Source organism: Sarcophilus harrisii, chromosome 1 (assembly GCF_902635505.1).
Source record: "Sarcophilus harrisii chromosome 1, mSarHar1.11, whole genome shotgun sequence".
Taxonomy (NCBI): domain Eukaryota; kingdom Metazoa; phylum Chordata; class Mammalia; order Dasyuromorphia; family Dasyuridae; genus Sarcophilus; species Sarcophilus harrisii.
This window is the reverse complement of record NC_045426.1, coordinates 452,490,586-452,517,577: the sequence shown is the minus strand read 5'-3', so window position 1 is coordinate 452,517,577 and position 26,992 is coordinate 452,490,586. Positions and strand designations below refer to the sequence as shown.

The window sequence follows — 26,992 nt, the reverse complement described above, 5'->3', positions numbered from 1 at the left end:
GAAAAATGAAAAAAATATTCCCTGCTCTTAATTTGCTCATAATCTACTGGAGAAGACAACATGCAAGATATTATATACAAAAGAGATAGATAAAAGATAAATTAGAGATAATTTCAGAGAAATAGTACTAAGATAAAAAGAACTGGGCCTCTAGATTCTATTTCTTGGTACCTCTTCACATCTTTAAGTCATTGAAGCTTTATAGATAAACAGGATGAAAGAAATCCAATTGAACAAAAATTTTAATGGTAATTATTCTAGACCAGGACAGCTAGTTTAGGTCAGTCTATTCATTGAAGTTTGGGGTTGTGATGCAGTGCATCATTCATGGATCATTGAAAAGTATTAAACAAATCCTTAATGATAAAAACAAACTGCTGCTTCCCTAGAATACAAATCTTAGGGATTTACATTCATAAAGCAATAACTGTGATAGATCTGAGAATTATCACTGGCAGGTAGTGAAAATTCTGCTAATCTTCCTGAGCACTATTTCTATCCAAATTGATCTTTCTCTTTTCTTAATCATAAAGAACAACCACGTCTCCCAAGAATGATCTCCATTAGCCACTAAAGAAAAATTACTGCAACCTATATAAAATTAAAAATAACTTTTACTATAACAATTTAGCACTTTGTACAGAATGGAATTTATTCAATGCTTCTTGACCTGCCCATCAGTTGAAATGGAAATCATTGTCTAAAATGAAGTTAAAGGATTATATATTTTACTTCTCTATTTAACATGTGTAAAAGTTTTTTCCATGTTTATTTCTTTATAGAAATTCTTTATTTAGTTAGAGGATTATCACTTTAAAATCTTAGTTTTGATAGAGTGCACAAGAATACAGGATTTGTATTCAGAAATCCTGGGCTTGAGTTTTGGTTGTTATATTTAAAGAATTTTTTATGTTGAGCAAATCACATAGTCTATTGGATCTCTTTTTCCACAATTGGAAAATGAAGAAATAAGATTGGATGATTTCTAAAGCCATTTAGACTAATTCTATACTTTTATCAAATTAGAATCACTTCACAGATAATGATCTAATTTTACCTCCTATTAGTTTATTCTCTTCTGAATATTCACATATTTGGGGGGGAATTAGAGACACTACTAACTCAGCTGTGAAACATGGTAGGGAAAATATATAAATAGGCAAATATAACTCCAATATTAAGAAAAGGAATGTTCAGTCAGTAAGCATTTATTAAGCACCTGCTCTGTGCCAGGCACTATGCTGAAGCTTGGGATACAAATACAACAATGAAACAGTCATCATTCATTACAATAGTGATTATAATATACTATTTAAATAAATATAGATTATATGTGAAATACATATACAGTGATTTATTGTTGAGCCATTTTTTAAGTCATCTCCAGCTCTTTGTGACTTCATTTTGAGTTTCCTTGATAAAGATACTAAGGTATCTTTACTTCTTCATTCAGCACATTTCCAGATGAGAAAACTGAGGAAAACCAGGTTAACTGACTTTCCCCAGAGCCATACAGCTAGGAAGTAGCAGGCTAGATTTGAACTCAAGAAGATGAGTTTTCCTGAATTTAAATTCATCACTCTATCAGATAAGTAGGTACTTAGCAAGGAAATTTAAATGTTATTTAAATAGGATGATTATAAAACTATTTCAGTAATCTAGATGAGTGGTCATTGGCTAGTGGATGATTAGAACAAAAGGTGTTAGAGGCTAAAGGAGTAGAATTGATGAGAGTTTAAAAATGACTGGGCATGCAAAATAAATAAATTCAAGAATTGAGAATGAGTCCTAGGTTTTGAAATTGAGTGACTGGTAAGATAAGAGGTCCCTGGATAGATATAATAAAATTGGAAGAAATGGATTTGGGGTTAAAGAGAGCAAATGATAAAGTGGAGGCAGGATATGTAGATAACTATTTTTCTGCCAGTTTGGCTGTGAAAAAGAAGAATGATAAAGAATGAAGCTTGAAAGATTTTTTTAAAGATTGGGAGAGATTTGGATCTTTTTGAAGGCAACTGGGGAGAAGTCATTGTATAAGGAGTTAAATGTTATAGAGCAAAAGATGCTGTAAAGTTCAGATTCCTGGAGGAAAAAAGCACAGATAGGATCAAGAGCACAAACAGAGGGACCTGCATTGGAAAGGAACTGGGTATTGCCTTATTTTTTGAGACAAGAAAAAAGTAGATAATAGGAAGATATTGAAATGATTTAAAATATGGGGTTGGGGGAAAGGAATTCAGAATAAATGATTTTCAGTTTATTTCAGTGATATATGTCACTTTTGCTGTTATGGAGTGGAAAGAGATAGTTATAAAGATGGCTTGAGAAGAGAAGAAACAGTTGGGATCTGCCATACTGGGGATATTAGTAGAGTGTTGATCAGGAAAGAGTAATAAAATTGGTATAATGGATAAAGACCTAGTTGAAATTAGATATATAATTTTGTTGTTGTTGTTGAATACAGTCAACTCTGTAACAAGTTTGTTATGGGACAGAACTTGAAACAAGGTGCTAAGTCACTGGAATTAATAGAGACAATGCTTATGTACTTAGTACTTATTAGAGTTCACACCTTTAAGAGAGCATATATAAGAAGATTCATGAGTCCAGGAGATTCACAAGTCAGAAAAAGCCCACAAGCCCACTCTCTTGGAGGCAGAGTCAGATTCATTCCAACTTCTACCTATATGCTTGCTGGGGACTCCGGGAGATTTAGCGCCAGGATTCAGTCAAGGAGATTCACAAGTTGAGGAGATTCACAAATTGGGCAGAGAGGGAAGACAGAAACCCACAAGCCCACACTCTCAGAGGCGGTGCTAGATTCATTCCATTTTCCAACTTTGTGTTGACTGGAGGCTTTGGATTTGGAGGTAGCTAGAGGCTGAAGCTGGAAGAGACAAAGGACTAGCAGCAAGAGCTCTTGGAACCAAGGAGGGAGATAGGCCTCTAAGAAAGCAAACCGCTATTTTGAAGGAAACAATAAAGGATTTGGACTGCATTTGGGATGATTACACTGAACTGAAACGAATGCTGCTCCTAGAAGCTCCCCAAGAAACCTGCTCCCAGAGAAGAATATCACGGAAGTTGAGTAATATGGAGATAAGGGCAAAGAAAGTAAATGTTTGACTGAAAGGTCAAATTTGGAAAGGACCATTGTGATGTCAGAAAAGGGATTAAAAATCATGATACAGCTCTAAACTGAATGTAGAAAGTATGAAGAACTAGGAGATCTGGAAGGATGAAATATGGTATCAGTGAGAAATTTTAGAGTTATGATTTGGGGAGTTGTAATATTTGTGGAGATGAAATAAAGATAATGATAATAATAAGTAATAAGGAAAGTAATAGACTGTATTTATGTAACTTGAAAGTTTTTTTAGACACATTATTATCATTATCTTATTTTATCCTCCCTTATTTTAATCCTGGGAGGCAGTTGCTATTATTGTTCTCATTTTAAAGATGAGGAAACTGAGTCAAATAGATTAAATGACTTGTGAAATATGATTTGAACTCAGATCTTCCTAATCCCAGGTACAGCACTTTATCCACTATATTACTTAAATGAAAAAATGGCCACACCTGTGTGTGGAATAAAGGTGCAGATCATATGACTTGAGAAGTTTTGATGAACTGGAAAGCAAGGATATTTGAGGAGAAAGCACAGATAAGATGAAGACCTCAGCCATAAAAGAAATAGTTGACTATCATAAATACCTTTGTTGCAAATTAATCTTAAAAGCCATACTAAATTTAAGTCAATTGTCTATATAATGCTTTCAAATCTTAAGGTCTGATAAAGCTCTTTTCAAAAATAAAAGAAAAATGGTCTCAATTCTTGGAAATATGAACCCAAATATTTAAATTAAAGTTATATTTTCCCCAATTTTACATTCTAGCTTCATGCCTAAAATGAAATAATACCTCCAGCGAAATTTTCAGAATATTTATGAAAGATCCCAGATGGAATTGGAGAAGTAGGTTTACTAAGGTATTGTTTGGATATAATGCTACCTACCCAAAGTTGTAATAAAGAAATAACAATCCTTTGGGTCTGTTTCTTCCAGAAGATATCTTCTTGTATGGAGAAAGGATATGGATATTTCTTTGGGAAGAAGACTGTATAGACAAGGGTGATTTCAGAATGGCCTTAGTTCAGATGAGGACTAATAGATTTAGTGTCTTTAATCAACTTTTAAATTCCTAAACTCCCTTACTTACTAGGCAGTTTTTTTTTTTAAGAGCATTTATTTTATTATTTTGCACAAGAGCCTCTCAGTATTTTTACGTGATATTTTTGTGAGTGAGAAAATTGTATTTCATCCTTTCTCTACAGAATCAAAATTTGTTTATTTACAACTTAAGGAAACTCTGCAGGCATAGAGATGTAAGGAGTGGAATAGTTACCAATACTGTGCTGTAGTGGAAAGATAATTAGATTAATCAGAGTTTAAATTCTGACTGCTAATTTTGATGTTGGGCAAGTCACTTCAAAACTCTAGGATAATTTTTCTCATTTATAAAATGATAGACTAGATTATATGATCTTGTAATTTTAACTATGAAAGCAGCCATTTTTTGCCCAAAATATCTGAACAATTATATTAAGCTTCCATTTTACTTGGCATTGAGATAACTTATATTTGAAGAAATTAGAAAATAGTAAAATGGATTTCCACATCATATTTACAATGAAAATAAATCTCTTATTAGAAAGATATATTTATTGTAGAGCTTTCTAAGGAAATAGTATTTTATTTGTCTAAAAACTGCTATTTATTAATTCTAGCCAAAGTTAAACTTATCAGAAGAACTATAAAATAGATGGAATGAGTAAAACTCATATTTTTTGATTGTGTCAACTCAATTTTATGAGAATATCACAGATACCCAAATTATTTAATAGGCTTTTTCTTTCAGACATTAGTGATAAGTACTCTGAATTGAGTAATATCATCAATCCAAGTTATTGCTGTAGCCCATAATAATAATAACTGATATTTAAATTGCAAAGACATTAAATGATTTACCCAGGATTCCACAGATAGCCATATCTGAGGTAGGAGGGATCTTTTTTCTTCTAAGCCCAGAATTTGTAACACATGGCCTCCTCATCTTCCTTATGCCAAAAGTCTAGGATTTTCCCCATTACATGATGTTTATATCTAGTGAATATATGTTAATGTGATCCATTATATACACACAAGAAAAAACACAGATATTTGGTTTTAGATACCATATACATATATTATATAGATACACACATATATATATATATATGTACCCAACAGTACATGTATGGGCATTTATACTTATCAATACATATTTGTCTATATGTATGTATATATATATATATATATATATATATATATACATATATATATGTAATGTTTAAACTTATGTATGCCTATGCGGTATGTATATATATGTGTGTGTGTGTATGTATATATATAATATATATGTGTATATAGATACACACACATTCATATATATATGTGTATATACATAAATACACACACATATGTAAATGTGTGTGTGTATCTATATGTATATTGTCCTAGGTGTTTCAATCATTTATTTCATTGGAGTTTTTGTGGTGGAAAGTACAGTAAGTGTAAATAAAAATTACATAATAAACAGAAGATATAGAATGCTAAATGTAGCTAGTAAGACTAAATTGCCTTCAGTTTAGCTTTAGCAATTATGGAAATAATGTCATTTTCTTATCCTTTTTTAAATCTAGGCTTGTAAAATTATAAACTTGATTATTCTGCCCCCAGGGCTCAATTATACTTGTGGTCACTCTGTCTGCATATCTCTCTGTGGGAAAGGCATAGCAGGGTAGCTCACTGGTATGGTAATTTCTACCATCTTGCCTCCTTAATTCGTCTGTTTTCCTTGGAGTGTGGCCTTGTTGTGTGTATATTAGATGCTGCCAAAATGGAAAGAACTGTTTTAATGCACAGAGAAGGACACAAGAAGACACTTTTCCCATATCTATAATTCTTTCCTAGCATTTTCTTTGATTTGTAGTAAATAAATCCTCTTTTGTTAAGGAATATATTGTTGTTGTTTTCAGCATTTGATAGGAAAAGACAAATGATAATATATATGAGAGAACATATATAAACAGAACAGAATAGAAAATAGAGTGAAGTAGAAAAATTGTATAAATAAAGGGGCACTTTATAATGAGTATTTTATAATTCACTTTTAAATCTGCTTTGGGATTGGGAGATAGAAGGATTAATTGTCATATATAAATATTATGGATACCTTTTTGGGTATACTTCATCTAGCATCATCAGACAAATCATCAAAGAAGTTTCGGAACTTTTCTGTAGTAAGTTGAAAACTATATGAAAATGTCAACCAGTACTTGTTCATTCCTTTGTTTTAAAAAGTAGCTTTTTCTTGTTTTTTGTTTTCCTAAAGGGATAAAGATTACCATCTAAGGACATACAAATCTGTGGTCATGGCCAACAAATTGATAGATTGGCTAATTGCACAGGTAATTAGTTTTGTTACTTGGTGATTTGAATGGTTATTACTATTCAAAATATATTTTTACCTTGTATTAGAATTGTGTTTATAATTGTCTCATCTTCTACCTCAGTGTAACCTTCTAGAGGTGACCTTTTTATTTTTGTAGCCAATGAAGCACCCATATCATAGGCACTCAGTATTTATTGACTAAATGAATGAATGAATGTTTGAATAAAGTGATATGAACATGATTGCTATTGTTGTTCAGTTGTTTTTAGTCATGTCCTATCCTTCATTATCCCATTTGTGGTTTTATTGGCAAACATACTAGAATAGTTTCTATTTTCTTCTTCAGCTCATTTTCCAAATGAAGAAACTGAGGCAAATAGAGTTCAGTAATTTGTTCAGGGTACATAGCTCATAAGTGTGTGAGGTCACATTTGAACTCATAACCATAAGATTTCCTGATTACAGGTCCAGCATTTTATCCACTGTGTCACCTAATGCCCATATTTATGTATGTGGGTATTTTTATTATGAAAAGGTACTAAAAAGAAGGTTCATATTACAGACAAAATTACTGAAAATCATTTAAAATAAACTTATAATGAATACCACAAATGGGTAAGAGATCATATTCTGACCTTCTTGAGTGGTATGTTTATTCACTGATTTATTTTTAAAAGTTTGTTGACTATTACTGTTTAATTTCTCTGCATCTCTATTTTGTGTTATACAAGAATAATAATTATGCCCTGATGCAATGAGCATTAATCTGAAATCTCTGTAGGGTTATATAAACTGTGAATGGAAGATGATAGGGAATTATCTTGTTATTTTTGTCTTTCTGTGATTCTCATGAGACCGGTGGTTTGCTTCCATGTTAAAAATATCTTTGATATCATTGGTGTTGAAGAATTTATATTTGTTCATAAGAAATGAGAAACATGGTCTTATTTTAAAATAATAATATTTTTGGAAATATTTTCAAATATCATTCCTGTTATCAGAAAATTATTTGACAGAACTGACATCAATTTTAAATGAGTGCATTATTTATCATCTTTTATTTTTCCTGTGTTAGGCCCTAAATATAATAGATACATTGTCAGTTTATGTACAGTACTTTCAGAGAATCATTATATTTATTTATTTTTATTTTAGGATAAATATGACTGAAAGACAAATTCTTTATCAAGATAGTTTTGCACAATGAGAGTATAATCAATGAAAATTTGAAAAGGCAACTGATAGTCTTTTCCACAAGATTTTTCTAAAGAGATCATATCTTCCTAGTTACACATATGACTGAATAATGCTTATTTAATTGGACAAAAATTATTAAAGAGTATGAAATGGAATTTTTAAGGGTTCTCCAACAAGGTATCTTTCAAGAATATGTCAAAATAGTATGGTAGATGTGACATTGGAAATAATCTAGCATACTGAATATTGACATAAACTAAGTAACAAATATTCAAAACACAAATACTTGTCTAAGATATTTATCACTGCTCTGGAGAAGGTTCTCGGCAGAGTTCAAGGAGAAGAAACATATTTTATGAATAATGTACTTCTTCAAATGACTTTGTATTAATTTTATCAATATTGGAACATTACAGGATATCCTAAGTAAGCAACATTACATTTTGAAAGAGATTATTGTCACCAAACATTCTAGGAAAAAAGATGAAAAATATGCATCATTACAACTTATGACCTGGAGTAGGGCATTCAACTCATTGAATTAGTCTATTCAGGACAAGAATTGTAGGTAGATAGTACTGTAAAACTCAGAAATGAATAAAGGGAAGAAGAGATAATGCTAGATCTTATTGAGAAATTACAAATTCATTGAATCAACTCAAGTTCTTCCTTGTCACAAAATCCCATTTTTTTAAACATTGATATTCTCTCATTGAAGATTTATCAATATGAATCATAGAACCCCAGAGGGTTCTCAAAAGAACCATAATTATTGGTGGCCCAGAAGATGTAAATTGACTAACTTATTACAAGCACTTACTCCTTTTTAAGATAGTACAAAACATTAAGAGCATCTTTTACTGTTCATATGGTGAAATTTAGGGTAAACAAAGTTGGTGAAGTCAATGGAAGCAATACATATGTGGTAAAAGTTGAAGGTACTGAGGTTATTTAACTTGGAGGGGAGAGCACTTTTTGGAAGTAGGGGAAAGTTCCTGATAACTATTTTCTTACGTTTGTAGGACTTTGATGTGGAAAATGTATGACTTGTTATGCTTGATGGTTAAAGGAAGAAGTGGGAAGAATAGGAAGAAGTTGCAAAGAGACAGATGTAGGTTTAATATTAATAAGTATTATAGTACATATTAATATACATATATTAATAGATGTAGGAAACAACATCAATAACCATGTAAAAATGCTCCCAAATTACTAATAATTAGAGAAAAGTAGGTTAAAGAGATTCCATTTCACATTCTTCAGATTTGAGAAGTTGACCAAAAAAAAAAAAAGCTTCTGATGTTCTTTATCACTCATTTAGAGATTCTGTGATTCTGTGCTGTACTGACATCACTGAAAGATATTAAACAATTTGAGGAAGGTCCTAAGGCTTCCTCAGTAGTAGAAATTCTAATGTCAAGTATATAGATATCCTAATGTAGAATTTATGGAAAGACTTGAAAATAACACAATACAATACATCACAATAGGATCATAAGGCATAGGTGGAATGTGGATTGTAGCAGAGTGAGAGTAACTAGTAATGAGATTATAGACCTATTGTTGTGGGGAAAATATTCTACTTTGTGTTGTTTACAAATGAGTGCTATTCTTAACCTTTTTTTTTTTTTTTTTTTTGACCTATGGTTTCCTTTCATTACATTTAAGGAAACTCCCTTTTCCATTCTATTACTCTTTTAGTCTTAGAGGGTTGTCTAAAGTACTGAGAGAGGGTAGGAATTTATAGGCACAATATGTTGTATCCATGAAAGTCTTCCTAATTTCAAGACCAACTCTTTCACATACATGCTCTCATTGCAAACATTTCTGTGACTTAATCATAATGAGTTTTAATTTGTGATTCGTTTGATTTGCCTATGAAGTAAGAATTATAAGGGCAGCTAGTTGGCACAGTGGCTAACATGCTGTGCCTAGAGTCAGGAAGACTCAGATCTGTGAGTTCAAATCTGGTCTCAGACACCTACTAGATGGGCAGTCTTGAGTAAGTCATCTAATTAAACCTGTTTGCCTCAGTTTCCTCATCTGTAAAATAAGCTGGACAAGAAAATAGCAAGCCATTTCAGTGTCATTGCCACAAAAACCTAAAATGGGGTTATAAAGAGTTGTCCATGATAGAAAAACAATCTAATAAAAGACCAGTGAGTTCTTCCTCATTTTGAATTTATTTATAATGCTCAAAATAGGCCTTGGATTTCTGAATGATAACTTTTTTTTTTAGAATTCAGACAATTCAAGAAATCTTTATTGCATTCCCAAGGCAGTATAATAGATGTTGAGGATAAAAAAGCAGAAAATAGAAACCCTCAAAGGAATTTACATTTAAAAAGATAAAATATATACACATGTAGATAGATACATTATTAGGTAGAGTTTGATGAATAGAAGGGGAAGTCCTGATGAAGTGATCTAGAATAAATTGACTAAGACTGGTAGAAGAATATTTTGTATTAAAATACCAAGAAACTAACACTTTTTGACAAAACATTATAAAGATGACTGAAAGATGTAAAAAGATGTAAAAGTTGATGATTTCTAAAATACTTTCAAAAAATTATGAAATAATAGTAGCAAAAGAGTTTTCTTTGTGGTAGAATGTGGTTTATAAATTAACATAATTCATTTAGCTTTATAGTTTTATATGGTTACTATCAATTTCTTTCATTCTGACATTATAGAAATTCATCAGAGAAATGTATAGCCAAAGTTAAAAAAAAACAAAAAAAAACAGGCTATTTTCAGAGCAAGGGTGGAAAGATAACTTTTGAGCAGTCCTGGTCCCATTGGTATATCAGCCTTATTGAAAGAGAATGAGAGATATTCCTGGAACACTGGATGGACTCCCATGTGGAATTTATGGGAGGGCTGCACAATGATTACACCTGATTTGCAGGCACAGATAGGTTGTCATCTGCACCTTCAATGGGAAAACCCACATCAATGAAATCAGATGTATTGGAGAATTATAAAATGGCATTATATTTTCTTCTGAGTTCATAAAAGGCTAATGCTTATCAACTGAAGCTGTATTTGTGAGAGGATTACAATCCTAGTGATAGTCTCAAAAAAACATAACTGGAAGGGAGACTATATCTCAATTCAGGGAGAAAGATGAGACTTCATTCTAGCTATCTTAAAGTGTTTGAAGGGTTGTCATGTGCAAACTAGATAAGGCAACTTCTTGCTTGCCTGCAGAGAACACAACTAGGAGCAATAGGGAGCTTGCAGAGGAAAAAAATTAAACTTTATATAAGGTAAAACTTTCTGATGTTAGAGCTGTGCATGGTCTGCCTTTGGATTTGATTGATTATTTCTCTATAGAGTTCTATAAGCATAAGCTAGACAAACAATTATTTGGCTTACTGGATAAAGGAATACTCTTCAGCTCCTTCCAACTCTAAATAAAAAGACAGGACATGGCATATTGAGTTTGGGGAATAGCTGGATCAGATGAATTATATTAGTAAGCAAAGAGAAATAATGTGAAAAATGATTGGAAAGGAAGCATGTAGACAGATTGTTGAAGGTCCTGGGTGCCTAAGTCTGCATTTTATTGTAGATAGAATAGCAAGCCACTAAAGATTTTGGATCAAAGGGCATTGTCAGAAATCTCTGCTTTTTAAAATTATTTTGGCAGTGGTAGATTAATTAGAGAAAGAAAACACCACAGATAGTGAGACCAATATTGAGGTTATTAGAAATCTAGGTAAATGATAATGAGGACCTGAACTTGAATCTTGGCATTGTAAATGGATAGGAGAAGAGTAATAGAAATATCTTGAACCTACAATCAAAAGGAGTTGGAAACTGAATAAATATGATCGCTGAGAAAACTCATCAGATAGCCACGTAGTATAAGAGTAGAGTCAGGAAGACCCAAGTTTAAATACTGCCCCAGATATTTCTAGGTATGAGACGAATCAGCTTTAGTTTTCTTATCTGCAAACTGACCCTACTTCACATAATTGTTGTGAGGATCAACTGAGATAATTTGTGTAAAATATTAACATACTATACATTTTTCTGATGCATATTCTATAATGTCAGAATGAAAGAAATTGATAGTAACCATATAAAACTATAAAGCTAAATAAATTATGTTAAATTGTAAGCCTTAAAGTACCATAGAAACACTAACTACTGAATAAAAAGAAATGCTATGAAGTTTTTAAGTCTATGTGATTGGGGAAATGTCAGTGCCTTCAATAAAAATTGAAATGTTTGAAAGAAATGGTAAGTTTAAAATAGAGATAGGTTTGAGCTACCACTGGGGCATTCTAGTGACCTGCCTGATATATTGTTTACATGTAATCAATGTTTATTGACTGTTGTGGTTAAAGGCAGTTGGAATTGCACATTGGAGTAATTAAAGGTACATTTGTAAAGTCTGGAATCTTCCATTTATTTAAAAGTAATGATTAAGACACAATCTGGTATAGTAGAAAGAGCACTGGTCTTGGATTCAGGAGAAAAATGAGTTCAGCTACTGAAAAAGTTTTGTTTGTTTTGTTTATTGTTTAGGCAACTGGGGTTAAGTGACTTGCCTAGGGTCATACTGATAGTAAGCATTAAGTGTCTGAGGCTGGATTTGAACTCAGTTCTCCTGACTCCAGGGCCAGTACTCTATCCTCTGGGCCATCTAGCTGCCCCCACATTTGTTTTGTTTTAACTGCTGAAGAAGTTGCTGTAAAATGATGATAATAAAATCTGTTTATTTGATAAACTAGAATCTCCTTGATTGAAGGGATTGTTTCCTTCTTGTTTTGGTACTGGCATCGGGGTCTGGAATACTTTTTTAGTGGAGCAGGGAACCTAAAAATGGAAGAAGGGGGTCAAAAGGACAAAGGGGAAACAGATGAAGCATGATGGCAAAATTTGGAGAGTGTCAGTACTATTTCATTAGATATTATAGACATGGCAATGAGAAGTAAATAATTGTGCAAAATAACTGGGATTACATAGGATCTTTTATAAAACTAAGTTTGTATAGATGCATGTGTGTGTGTGAGAGAGAAAGACAGAAAGACAGAGATAGTTTGTATCTATAGACTAAGAATTTGGAGAAAAAAATAGATCATTGGAAAATTGATGATTAGGGGAAGGTTTTAACCTACTTAAAATGTGTCTTGGGCAGGTAAATGGGAAAATGAGATTTAAAGGGAAACACAGAGATAAGATATGTTTATGGGATGGTGAAAAGAAAAACCTGATTATTGTAGGAAGAAATAGTGGGGAAAAAACTTTGGGTGGGCAGATTAAAGCAAAATGGCAAGGGTTTGGAGGGCCTTTCTATTTGTTGCATTTGTAAGTTGGAAAAAATTGAATATTTTTGAGTAGAGGAATTTCCTGCTGAAAGCAAAACTTGAGAAAGATTGCCTTGCCACTGGCATTCATAAAACGGGGAATTAAAGGCTACATTCACAAAGTCCAGCTTGCAGTCCATTCTAGCAATTCCACTATCAAGATTATTGATTGAATTCTTTACTTAGGAATCTGACAGAGAGAAACTTGACAAAGTCACTTAGTCTACCCATACATCAAGTCTGACTTATTCAAATATTGCAAGTATTATTCAAATAGAAATGTGTATGTTTAAAATAATTATCTGGAGGGATGTTTCATAACCTTCTTAAACTCCTAAAACACCATTGTCATCCCATTTATACAGTGTTGCATAGAGCAGAGAGGTACTTAGATTTTTAATGTTCATAGGTTAATATCATCATAGGATTGTAGAATTGGGACTGATTGTAACTTTCTGAAAGGCAGACTTCACATAGGTGTAATATTCTTTGAACAGAGTGTTACATAGATGATATGTATGTAACCTTATAACAGTACTAGAAGGCAGGAGCCACATCTGTGTAATTTTTTTGCACAAAGTGCAAAATTTTGTGCAGATTTTGCACAAAGATGGGGGCTTAATAAATATTTCTTGGTAATGATAATGGCAATCTCCTTTAGTTCTCGGTTGGGTTTTTTTGTTTGTTTGTTTGTTTTTGTTTTCTTATCCCTCCTGTCAAAATCAGTAGATGTTAAATTGAGGGTATTTGTAAAATATAATTACTTGTTCATTTTATTTTTGTTATTAATATTCATATTTATTTTATAACAAGAACTATATCTATTTTCCTAATGTAATGATGAAATAAAAGATTTTAATGACACAGTTTTCTAGTAGGAAAATATTCTATGGGATGGGTGGCACAATCTGTAAATGATTTTTTTACTGGAACATGTTAATAGAAATTAAACACATGGGAAAGTGTGCAACAAATCTTTCCATTCTCATTAATTTTATTGTTCCCTGATTTTGTGGATAATAGGGAGATTGCCGGACCAGAGAAGAAGCAATGATCTTTGGCGTAGGTCTTTGTGACAATGGATTTATGCACCATGGTGAGAATTCATCTTGTAAAAGTTAACATGTTTATTCTATTGTTTTCTTGTCTGGTAAGAATCAACATGAGTTTCTTATTAACAATGGAGACACCAACATGTTCTAGTATTCTTGTTAGATGAAGAAGAAATTAAGAGCAGGACCAGAGTAAAGATGTAGACAATGTAGACCACCATAAATGCATCACTATAAAAGAATAGTAATATTAACACATGGCATAATAATACCAATAATATTGATATGATAATAATAGCATCTATATGGTTCTTCATAGTTCACAAAGTGCTTTTTGGATGGTAGATAATGCAAATTTTATTTTCTTTTTGAAAATGATGAAACAGAGGCTGGAACAGATTAAAGGACTTGTCAATGGTAACACACAGCTTGTAAGTAGCAAATACCAAGAAATGAATCTTTTGATTTTTCTTTAAGTCCAGTTCTCAGCATCTAGGCTCATGGGGATTGCCTTCTTTATTTCCCTATTTTTGCTACTATCACCTTAGTCTTCCCTCTCTCCCAATAATTCTGTCACCCATAGCATGTTAGCATATTGGATTTTGATCTACAAATAATTCTGTCCCAATGAAAAAGACAAGTGTTATTTTTTTTAAATTAATGGTTTTCTTAAATGATGATTAATTTGTGAAACATTAAAATTTGCCTTTAAAAATTATATAATAATACCTCAGGGAGAAATTCTACTGAAGTTTTAGGAAACTACTTGGAGTTATCTGTGGAAAGGATGTTATACTTTTCTCTTGCTGCTTTTCTTTTAGCAATTCTAATTGATCTTGTATCTAAGCTATGTTTGCTGCTAGTTTGTTTTTCACTTTTAGGCTTTTTAATATGTGTTTTGGAGTATTCTTTTTTCTGATATTCTTCACTTAATTATAGCTCTTTATTTGTTTACTCATTCTGTGAGCCTCAGTTAACAGATCAGAATTTTGTGTTAGGGTTGTTCTCTGTATACTTCTGCCAGGACTGTGATTATCTTGTATGGTCCTAGTCTATGGTATATGGATTCCTGCCCCTGTGTTCTCCAGGTATTACATATTGGGTTTTTCAATCACAAGGATGGTTTGGGTCAAAGGACTTCAAACTTGCTATTATCTTTCATGTGATCTGATCAAAAGTATGATTTATTGCTGTCTTCCTTGGCTTTCTAGGTTCAAAACTTTGGTCTGGGCTGAGTAATATAGAATTACACTTGTCTTGAGTGTAGCTCCAATAAATAGTTGCTAGGACAGAAACCTTATCAGCTAGCTAGAAATTTTTGTAGTTTTACAGTAGCAATATTGCTTGATTATTCTAGTTCAGAAAAACATCAATAGAGTTCTTACAACCAGAGGCTTTGCCTATATTTCTAATTCATGTCCTGACATCAGAACTACAGGATTGTGGTCCTGTTGTGCTTCAGGAGTCTTTTCCATGATCTTGACACATCCCTCTTTTGTCCTAGTCATTTGCTCATAACTTATATTTTGTGTTTACCCTTAGATTTGTAATTGCTTTTAATTTTGGTGTTATTCTTAGATCTTTATGGAAATAATAACCAGGGCAGCTGGACTATACTGCTTCTTCCTTTGCTGCTATTTTGTCTGGCCATCCAGTTATATTTTTCAATTAATATTACTGAATTATGCTTTTAAGGGTCCTTTTCCTATGTAGTTGAGTTAGAGAACTGCTTTTTTCTTTGTTTGCTCTGTATGAACTTTTGTTCATCAGGATAATTTCGCTGGCACATGATTCATTTAGAGTGGACCACATGAGGCAACTGAAACTCTAAAAAGATCTTTGGTTTTTATATTTTAGCAGCATATGCTACTTTTACTCATATATTTCCAGAAGGTTGCTAATCTTGAGGAAAGGGCAAGATCAGAGTTGTAGAGTATTCTGTTTGGGAATATTGACCTTGGGCAGTGAGTTAAAAAATTATGCCATCCTTGCCCTTTAGAAAATTTAAGATAAAGAAAAGAAATTATAATTTCACAGAGATGACATTTTAATATGGGAATAAAACTTACAGACTTCTTATTTCCTCCTTTAGGGAATATCTTATTTCATTAATATCTTTATTTTTAAATGTTTAATTTTAGTATGTTAAAGATCTTTATAGAAGATATAGCAATCCAGACATATTATTGTATTTTATCGTATCACTCAATTAAGAAGCAACTAGATAGTGCAGAAGACTGGACCTGGAATTAGGAAGACCTGAATTTAAATCTAGCCTTAAACTAATTTTGTGAATCTAGACAAGGCAATTAATTACTCTCTAAATTCCTTCATTTATAAAATTGAGATAATAATGGCATTTACCTTTCAGGGTTTCTATAAGCATAAAATTATATATTTTTAAAATGATTGCAAAACTTAAAGCTCTACATAAATGTTAGCTATTATAGTTGACAAAATTATTGGCATGATCTATGTGACAAACACAGCATTCAATATTTTTTTATATACAGACATTTGGTGGTGGAAAATTTGGGAAATAATACCTATGATTTTATAAAATGTTTATGTCATTGACTATTTAAAAAAACATACATGTATGTGTATGTATGTAGGTATGCGTTCATATGCACATTTGCTTTAGAATTTAAGCATTTCCTGTGGCTTTATTTTCATCATTTTTGGGGGGACATTCTGTTACTAAAAATAGAAAAGATGAAATATTTATGACTAAACACCTTTTTTAAAAAGTGGCTATCAAGATCCTATAGAACAAATTATGTTGCTAAACCAAACTTAGCTCCATTTTTCTTAATTAGAGAAGTACCTACAGATCTGAAAAGCAATTAAATCTTAGTCATGCTAAGACTTTTCAATACTCTGTGTAACATACACTTTATTGTATATATTCCATCTTGTATCACTATTAATCTTAGGGACCATATTGAACACACTGAAATTGAAATAGATGAATAAAATTGATTTTTTTTCAAATGTTATCTGACACTGTTGCTTTTGAAAAGTAAAATGCTAGAAGTTCATGGTAAACTAAAATAACAGTAAACCTAGAGGACATAATTCTGAACAGAAGTTCTCAACCAAATATTTAATTCAGTGGGAACTGTACACATATCTGAGGGCAAGCATGCAACACATTTACATTTTTTTCATAGTTACTTAGGATTTTAAAAACATCCTAAAAATGTTTACTAAACTTCCAAAACACATAATTATGTGTTAAGGGCATAGCCATGTCCCCAGTAGGTTTTCCAAGTCAGGATTTCATGATTTTCTTGGATGCAATATTGTAATCTGTTTAGCTACAGCTGTCATCTTGAGAGCAACAGGTTTTGCTAATAACAAAAATGTTAAAATTAGAACATGTTTTTAATTTTTGAAATTCATATTCCCTTAGTAGCTTCAATGAAATATTTGTCCTTTGAGCTATGTATTCTAGAGAAAGGAGATATTCTTAATAATGTAAGCAGATCCTTATCCTTTCTATGGACCATATAATCCAGGTCATTAATGATTTCACTTTGTATCAAATGATTTATGGTATTCATTCATTTTTAGTTTATTAAAATATAAATCTACTTTTTTGTTTAGTCCTTGAAAAAAGTGAATTCAAAGATGAACCCCTACTTTTCCGTTTTTTTGCGGATGAAGAAATGGAAGGCTCAAACATGAAACATAGACTTATGAAGCATGATTTAAAAGTTGTGGAAAATGTTATTGCTAAATCATTACTGGTAAGTTATTTCATGATCTATGGATTTTCCCCTCCAATAGATACTAAGTGAAAATAAAGCAGTGTGTTTAATACTATTATACTTTATATCATTCTATTTGAAGTTTGCCTTTTGCTTCATCTGATTCAATAACACCAGTTTTTTATGACATTTCAGATTAAATCTAATGAGGGAAGCTATGGTTTTGGATTAGAAGATAAAAATAAAGTTCCAATCATTAAATTAGTAGAAAAGGGATCAAATGCAGAGGTAAGAAAATTTGGTCTTTTTAAAAAATGGTTTAGGATTTTTGTTGAATTTGTAAAACATGAATGTAAGGAACCATCTCATACTTTACTTCAAACTATCTTTAGTTCATTTTGTATGTATTATGCAGAAACTTGTATTGGTAGGTGCTGCCTTGCTTGGAATTTACGTTCCTTGAGGGCAAGCACTCAATTGCATAGTAAAGTGTGTGGCTTATGGTAAATTGTCACTAAATCCTTATTAATCCATGGTTGTGATTTCTTCCTAGGTGTAATATTTATTTGCTTTCAGTTTACTATTTGATTCCCAGAATCAAAAGCCTAAATGAATGGAAATTCCAGGTCCTTTAAGGATTTTCATTAAGGACTAAGGAATATTGTGGAAAATTTTTCATTGGCTCTTTTTCCTTCTAAGGACATCCATCAATTCTGTCCTCTCTTTCCTTACTCCAGGAATGTAGAGATTGTTGAAGATAATGAGGTTGGGTTCAATTTTGGTCATGATCTGGCTTTAAATACTAGGAGACTTGGTAACTGATTTGGTGTTTCTAGTATACTCCTAACAATTAAAGTTTTACTGTAACTCCACAAAATCATTAAGTATGAGAACTATGTTAGATCTACATCTAGCTGCCTTAGTGGAGATAATGTTTATCTCAAGGCAGAATTCAAATGCTGCATCAGATACTTTCTAGATTTCTGTCTCCTAAAAAGTCACTTTTAACTTTTTTCAGCTTCAGTTTCATTTCTATAAAATGAAGATAATAAAAATATGTAATTCGTAGGGTTGCTGTGATGATCAAGTGAGATAATATATGTAAAGAAAGTGCTGGTGAATGGACTTTTCTCTCTGAAAAAAAAATTCAAGGGACATACTTTGAAGTTTGATCTGCTTTATTAATAGTTTCTTTAGCCAATTTACAAAACAAAATCAAAATAAATCAAGCCCCCTTTTTTGTACATCTCACTCTATTTCTGTGTAAAAGCTTACATGGAAAATTTAATAGTTAGTTCTTGTGTGCTGGATCAAAATGGCTTCAGAACACTCCTATGTGAAATGCTCTTTGAAAACCCTACACTATTATGGTATTCCATTTAAAGAGAGGTTTTTTATTTCCCTATTTATTCCATTGTCTACTCCCAAATGATTTCCAAATTAAATGTACATTTTTTCTGATTTTAGTTGACAGAATGTGGACAGAAGAAAGTCTGTTTTATTTATAAAAGGACATTTTCTTCATTGAGATGATAGTAATACATGTTAAACAATAATAACAATCCATTATATGAGTATCCCTTCATTTTATTTCCTCTCAACAGTTCTATATTATATATATATATATATGTATATATATATATTACATTTTAAGTCTTATATTGTGTCATAAATGTTATGTCACCTTACATATTTAGCTCCTCATTTTGATTTCACAGTACTTGTGATTATATATTTTTTAATTTTTCTTGTATTTTCATTACAATTCCCTACTCTTATTGTAGACAATGAGATAATAATTTATTTTTTTTTTCCAATATGAAAAAGAATGCTAGTGATCCCAATCAATAAGGTATTTGTTTGGGGTTGTAATTTCTGTTAGTGGTGACAGATTTGCACCGAAACATCCATGCTCTTTCCCTATCAACCTTGTAAGAAAAGGCATCATAAACTTATACTATATAATTTATATTCAGAAATCTTCTGTGGAGTTACTTGCTTCATTTTCAACAGCTCTCAGAATTTATGATGGATAATCACCAAATAAATTCTTCACCTTTTTTTACTTTCCATTGGATTAGAAAAATGTGTGGTAGCATTTGGTATTGAATCTAATTGCATGTCAGATATCTTGCTAAATTATAGAAATTCAGAGTTGAAAAAGATCTCAAAGGCCATCTCATCCTAACCATACATGACCACGAATTCTGCAAATAACATGGATGACAAAATGGTAATCATGTTTGAAAATCTCTATTGCAGAAGGATCCATTACCTCCTGAAGCAATTCATTCTGCTTTTTGATAACTCATTGTTAGGAAATTGTACCAATTGTTTTCAAAATTCTAAAATGCTATCATTATACCTAAAAATCTAGTGATTTTAATAACATCAAATTTTTAGCTATTTGCTAATAGGTGTGAAAGTTTTATTCTAGACAGCTCAGAATACTGACAAAACAATGGATGCCAATTACAATAATAATATCCATTTTCCTGTACCTTGTGTTCCAGATTTTTCTTTGTGCCCTCAAAACACTTATATACATTCAACCCCAAATTATACAAATTATACAAAGGCTTTTATCCAACTACATATCTTTAGGTCAAAATCTGGCTAAGTGGTCCAGTCATGGAAAAAAAAATAAACCAAAATGCAACACTACTTTCATTATCTTCCAGAGCCCCTGGGGAAAATATTCTTTTCCAAAGGAAATCTTTCTAAAACAAGTTCTTCTGGCTATAGCTTTTAGTAAAATGTGCTTTAGTAGAGCTTGTTCAATTAGATGGAACTCTTACATCAGGGCTTCTTGAACTTTTTTCACTTGTGACCCATTTTCACTCAAGAAATTTTTACATGATCCTGGGTATATAGTTATATAAAATAGGTATACAAATTAAACAGTTACTGACAATACATCATAATTTCAGTTATAAGACTTTATATAGGGTTGCAAACCACATTTTAGAAATCTGGGTCTTATGCAACCTCTTCTAGTTTTGCTTCTCATGAATCAACGAGTATAAGTGGGGTTGGATTTTATGTGAAACTTGAATTTGTTCAGTCTTATATTTGAGTTACTTAACTTTCTGAAGCATACATTTTCTTTTTACTCTTTTATTTCACAAATTATCATGTCCAATGTAAATTATTATGGATTAATAAGGTTTTTTTGAGTAATAACAGTTGTTAAATAATAATTTCTCAATTTATCTACATATTCTAAGAAACTCATGTACTAGAATTTCTAAGTTGCTGTTACAGAAACTATTTCACTATATTAATACAGTTCTCTGGTGACCTGAAATGGTTAACCCAATTTTCAGAGTAGTTTAATTTGGAATCAAGATAGAAAACACAGTGAAAGATATTGTTTAGAATTGTATGTAGTTAAGGACCATAAAGGAAACTTCCTTATTCTCCAGTTCTTAGTTATTATCCTTTTAAAGTGATGTCATTTTTTATTGGCAGGCCTAAAGAGAGAACAAAAATAATTTCTCTAAAGGGAAGTAGAAGAGAAGCAGTTGTAAATTATTCTAATAAGTGATGATTTTCATAGATTATTCAATACCTAAAACAACTTTTCCCTTAGTTTCTAGATGATACAAAAGAAATATGATATGTGGTCTCTACTCTTAAAGGATTTATAGTCTTGATAAGAAGATAAAGTTTGTACAAATGTAATAGAGTCCATGGTCAGACTTTTAAAATTGAATTAAGTGCCACAGAAATCAATAAACTTAATTGTGGTATTTCTCCTCCTTTTCACTTTCCCCCCAAATTATTAAGTGTGTTATGATTTATTAAGGATCAGTCCAATAAAGGTTTATGGAAAGGACAGATAATTTCATATTCATGAAAAAGGTAGACTTTAAATTGATTTAAAAAATAATAAATTTTCTTTTTACATTACACATTTCATAGACTCACTTCCAGAGGGGTCTTTTAGAAAACAATGAAACAACTAAATAAATCACCTCATTTGAAAGGGCATGTAACATTCTCATCTACAACATCCCCTTGTTGTTACTAATTTCAGTCATGCTTGTCTCTTCATGACCCCATTTGGGAATTTCTTGGAGTAGTTTGCCATTTCCTTCCCCAGATTCTTTTACAAATGAGGAAACTGAGGCAAATGAGGTTAAGTGACTTTCACAGTGTTTGAGACTGGATTTGAACTCAGGAATATGATTTTTTTCTTTTTCTTTTCTTTTTTTTTGCCTATTAGGATCTCATTTATTATTATTTTTTTTCTTTTAATAGCCTTTTATTACAGGTTATATGTATGGGTAACTTTACAGCATTGACAACTGCCAATTTTTCCCCTCCTTCCTCCTCCCCCCTCCCCCAGATGGCTGGATGACCAGTAGATGTTAAATATATTAAAATATAAATTAGATACACAATAAGTATACATGATCAAACCATTATTTTGCTGTACAAAAAGAATCAGACTCTGAAATATTGTATAATTAGTCTGTGAAGGAAATCAAAAATGCAGGTGGGCAAAAATATAGGGATTCAATGTAATGGTTCTTAGTCATCTCCCAGAGTTCTTTCACTGGGTGTAGCTGGTTCAGTTCATTACTGCTCCATTGGAACTGATTTACTTCATCTCATTGCTGAGGATGGCCAGATCCATCAGGATTGGTCATCATATAGTATTATTGTTGAAGTATATAATGATCTCCTGGCCCTGCTCATTTCACTCAGCATCAGTTAGTGTAAGTCTCTCCAGGCCTTTCTGAAATCATGCTGTTGGTCATTTCTTACTGAACAATAATATTCCATAATATTCATATACCACAATTTATTCAACCATTCTCCAATTGATGGGCATCCACTCAGTTTCTAGTTTCTGGCCGCTACAAAGAAGGCTGCCTCAAACATTTGTGCACATACAGGTCCCTTTCCCTTCTTCATGATCTCTTTGGGATATAAGCCCAGCAGTAACACTGCTGGATCAAAGGGTATGCACAGTTTGATAACTTTTTAAGCATAGTTCCAAATTGCTCTCCAGAATGGTTGGATGTATTCATAATTCCACCAACAATGTATTAGTGTCCCTGTTTTCCCACATCCCCTCCAACATTCCTCATTATCTTTCCCTGTCATTTAGCCAGTCTGACAGGTGTGTAGTGGTATCTCAGAGTTGTCTTAATTTTCATTTCTCTGATTAATAATGACTTGGAGCATCTTTTCATATGGCTAGAAATAGTTTCAATTTCTTTGTCTGAGAATTGTCTGGTCATATCCTTTGACCATTTATCAATTGGAGAATGGCTTGATTTCTTATAAATTAGAGTCAATTCTCTATATATTTTGGAAATGAGTCCTTTATCAGAACCTTTGACTGTAAAAATATTTTCCCAGTTCATTGATTCCCTTCTAATCTTGTCTGCATTAGTTTTGTTTGTACAAAAACTTTTCAGTTTGGTATAATCAAAATTTTCTATTTTGTGATCAGTAATGATCTCTAGTTCTTCTTTGGTCATAAATTCCTTCCTCTTCCACAGGTCTGAGAGGTAAACTATCAGGTGTTCCTCTAATTTATTTATAATCTCATTCTTTATGCCTAGGTCATGAACCCATTTTGACCTTATAAGATGCTTTTTTTCTAATTCTAGTGCCAGCACCTCATCTCCTGTTCCATCTAGCTGCCCAGAACAACCTCACCTGTCTTTGAAAAAAATAACACAAATCTTAAATTGATTTTAGAAAATAGATTTAGATTTGCCTAGAGGAGGATGAGAAATATTTGAGCGTGGAGAAGAGAAACCAGCCAAGCACAAGTATGAAGATGTAAGAATTCTGTTAAATTAATTGGATTCTTTAAGTCTAGATGCAAAAAAATAGTCTTTTTGGTCTATGAAATTCATTCTTCAGTTTTATGAAATAAATTTTAGTTGAAGAAGTTATGAGTTTAATCACTCACATTTTTTCCCTAAAGTATTAGACAGAGATTGAGGTATTTGTTTAATTTTACGTGTATATGCTATCAGCCTTTTTGCTAAAGCTCAATTCTACCACTGTTTTTTTGAAGTATGCTTGAATGGCAAGTTTACTCCAGCATATTAGCTTCCAGACCTAAGAGACTATCTGATTTATACTTCCTTTCATGTAACTTTCTTTAAAAAAATTGTGACCAGTTTTTTTTTTTTTTACACAGTGACTTTGATTATTGCAAGGTGATGTACAGGCCCAGTTCACTTGTACATGGCTAATTGATTAGTTCAGTGAATGTTCTAATGTAACAAAGTTAATTGCTTTTAAGAGAGTGAAATAGTCAGTATAGCACTAGTCTTATACAAGAAATCATCTACATGCATGCAGAGTGAGTGGGGCTTGATAAGAAGCAGAAATTTATGTATGTCTAGGAGCAAGGATTTTCTAAATTTGGCATTCCTTCTTTCTCCCCCCACTTTCCCCTATTCATCCATATCTTTCCATAGGAAGTTTATTGCTCAGTCATTTTAAAATTATATTAGACTCTTCATGTCCCTATTTGGGGTTTTCTTAGCAAAGAAACTGATGGGTTGGCCGTTTTTTTCCTTCAGTTCATTTTATAGATAAGAAAACTGAGGTAAATAAGATTATTATTACATTATATTAATAGAAGTGGGAGTGTGGAATACTGCCCTTACCCTACATCTGTGTGACTTTGAGAAAATCAAAACTTCATTAGGTCTCAGGATGGCTTTCTTTATTTGTAAAATGAAAGGACATAATGATCGTGTGATTATGAAAGCCATCTATACTCAGTAGGAGTACTGCAGGAATTGAGTGTGGATTACAATATAACATTTATCTTCTTTTGTTGTTGTTTGCTTAAATTTTATTTTCTTATTTTCTTTTTGATCATATTTTTCTTGTGAAGCAAGATTATTATATAAATATGTATGCCTATATTCTATTTACATATATATTTTTACCATGTTTAACATATATTGGATTACTTGCCATATAGGGGCAGGGGTGGGACAAAGGGGATGAAAAATTGGAACACAAGGTTTTGCAAGGGTCAATGTTAAAAAATTATCCTTGCATATGTTTTGAAAATAAGAAGCTTTAATAAAAAAAAATGAGAGGTCATTCTTTCTGAAGGCTCTTCCAGCTCTGCCTTTATGATAGGATCCTGTGACTTCACTGAGAATATAAGCTTCTAGAGGGCAGGGACTTTTATATTTGTATATTTGTATTACTCATGCCTAGTAAAGTGATATATATTCAGTATTTAATACTTTTAAAAAAAGAATTGAATAATTACACAACTGAGAAATATCAGAGCCATTGTTCAAAACCAGTTTTTCTGCTTCTGATTCTAGCATTCTTTCCTCCCTTTTGTATTCTCTCTTCTTTTTTGCATGTATGCAAATAAAACCAAATTTCAAAATCTGTTTATAATGTTCTATTTCAGTTTTAATGTGCTTTGCAGTAAAAAAAAAAAAAAAAACTTCAAAGTATAATTCAATCTTCCTCTTCCCCCTTTCTTATTTCTCTCTTAGATGGCTGGAATGGAAGTTGGGAAGAAAATTTTTGCCATTAATGGTGATTTAGTTTTTATGAGACCATTCAATGAAGTTGATTGCTTCTTGAAATCATGCTTAAACAGCAAAAAGCCTCTTAGAGTTCTTGTGAGCACAAAACCAAGGGAGTAAGTTGTTTTACTTTTTATTTTCAAAAATGGGTAGAGTGAAATAGCAAAGCTACACAAATTAATACAGTTACTAATTCCTGAAATTAAATACCCTTTTGCTTGGATTAAAATAACTACTCAATAGACAACTTTAGTAGAAATAGTGATATCATGTAAAACATTTGGTTGTGTCTACAATTAAACAGGTTTATTGATATTATAATTGACTTAATGTCTGAATATTTCAAGTTTATGTTGTAGTAATAATTGAGAAGATCATAATGAATCTTTTAGGGACCAGAATTTTAGTTTTTATTCTGGCTTAAAATTCTTTCCTATGATGAAATCATGTCCCTCATGTCATCATTATTACAGTAATGACTCTTATGATGTTTTATAGATATTGTTTCATTTGAACTTCACAGTGACTTTGTGAGATAGGTCTTAGTTATCAGGATACAAATGGCTACTGAACCATTAATTTCTCTGGTATAGGAAATTCTCTGGTGAGGAAACTCCTTCTACAAATACAGGTCAGGCACTTCTGTGTAATCAATTTAGCCAAGAGTAAATAGAATTAGAAGGAAAATCTAAAGATTTTATGCACAAACTAAAGTTGATAGATTTAATTTAGGAGTTCTGATTGACAACTATTTGGAATAGTCAAAAATATTTTTTCCTTAATACCAGATTCAGGTCTTTCTTCTAAAAAAAAGTTGAGTTTCCAGATAAGTGAAGTTGAAGTATTCACTATTAGAATATATTTATTTACTTTAATATATATTAGATTATCCCTTATTCCCAAGTTATTTTTTCAAAATGTTAAATTCCTTCCTAGGGCATTAGCTTTTCTGAAATAATTGGTAAGCTTAAAAAGTGATCTGCAAGAAGGAATATACCTCATAACTGACTTATTTAGTTTTAGAGGTAAATAAATTAAGTAGATGAGAAAAATAATTTTGAATGGTTTTCCCTCTCCTCCATATTTATATAATAATACTTATTATGTCTCATGCACTTTGCTAAGCATTTTACAAGTATCATCTCATTTCATTCCTAAAATAACCCTGGAAAGTAAGTCCTATTATTATTCTCATTTTACAGAAAAAAAAAATAATTGGACTGAATCAATAGTTAGGAGACTTGTACAGGTCACACAAATATTAAGTGTTTGAGGCTGTCATGAAATTCAAGGCTCCCTGACTCTAGTGTGCCCATCTATCCTCATTTTAAAATTCCTCTTTCTAGACATTGAAGTGTGATAGCATAAAAGGGAAGGCCAATAGGGAAACACTGGAGAGGCACTCCAATATGGTTTATACATATCCAGAAATGGAAGAGGAAAAACATAGCAGTTAAAAAAAAAAAAAAAAAAAAAAAAAAAAAAAAACCTTAGGCTGCTACTTCTTTTTATTCGTTTCTCATTGATTTGAAATTGGAATCTGTTTCACCTTTAGGGATTTTCTATTATATTAATATTACATTGAAAAAAAAGTTCTACCTTATCTGCAGATTTTTCATTGCTTTTTATTGAGTCATATGATTTTTTATTCCATTTCAATGCTGACAGTAATAATC

General features: G+C 31.7%; 1 protein-coding gene across 1 annotated transcript in view; it reads left to right on the top strand.

Annotated features, from left to right (window-relative positions):
* PREX2 (phosphatidylinositol-3,4,5-trisphosphate dependent Rac exchange factor 2) overlaps positions 1 to 26,992 on the top strand; it is a 411,213-nt gene that overhangs the window by 186,463 nt on the left and 197,758 nt on the right. The window contains 5 exon segments of the mRNA XM_031946290.1: positions 6,436 to 6,511; positions 14,037 to 14,109; positions 17,675 to 17,817; positions 17,974 to 18,066; positions 25,284 to 25,440. Of these exon segments, the coding sequence (XP_031802150.1) occupies positions 6,436 to 6,511; positions 14,037 to 14,109; positions 17,675 to 17,817; positions 17,974 to 18,066; positions 25,284 to 25,440 (542 nt within the window).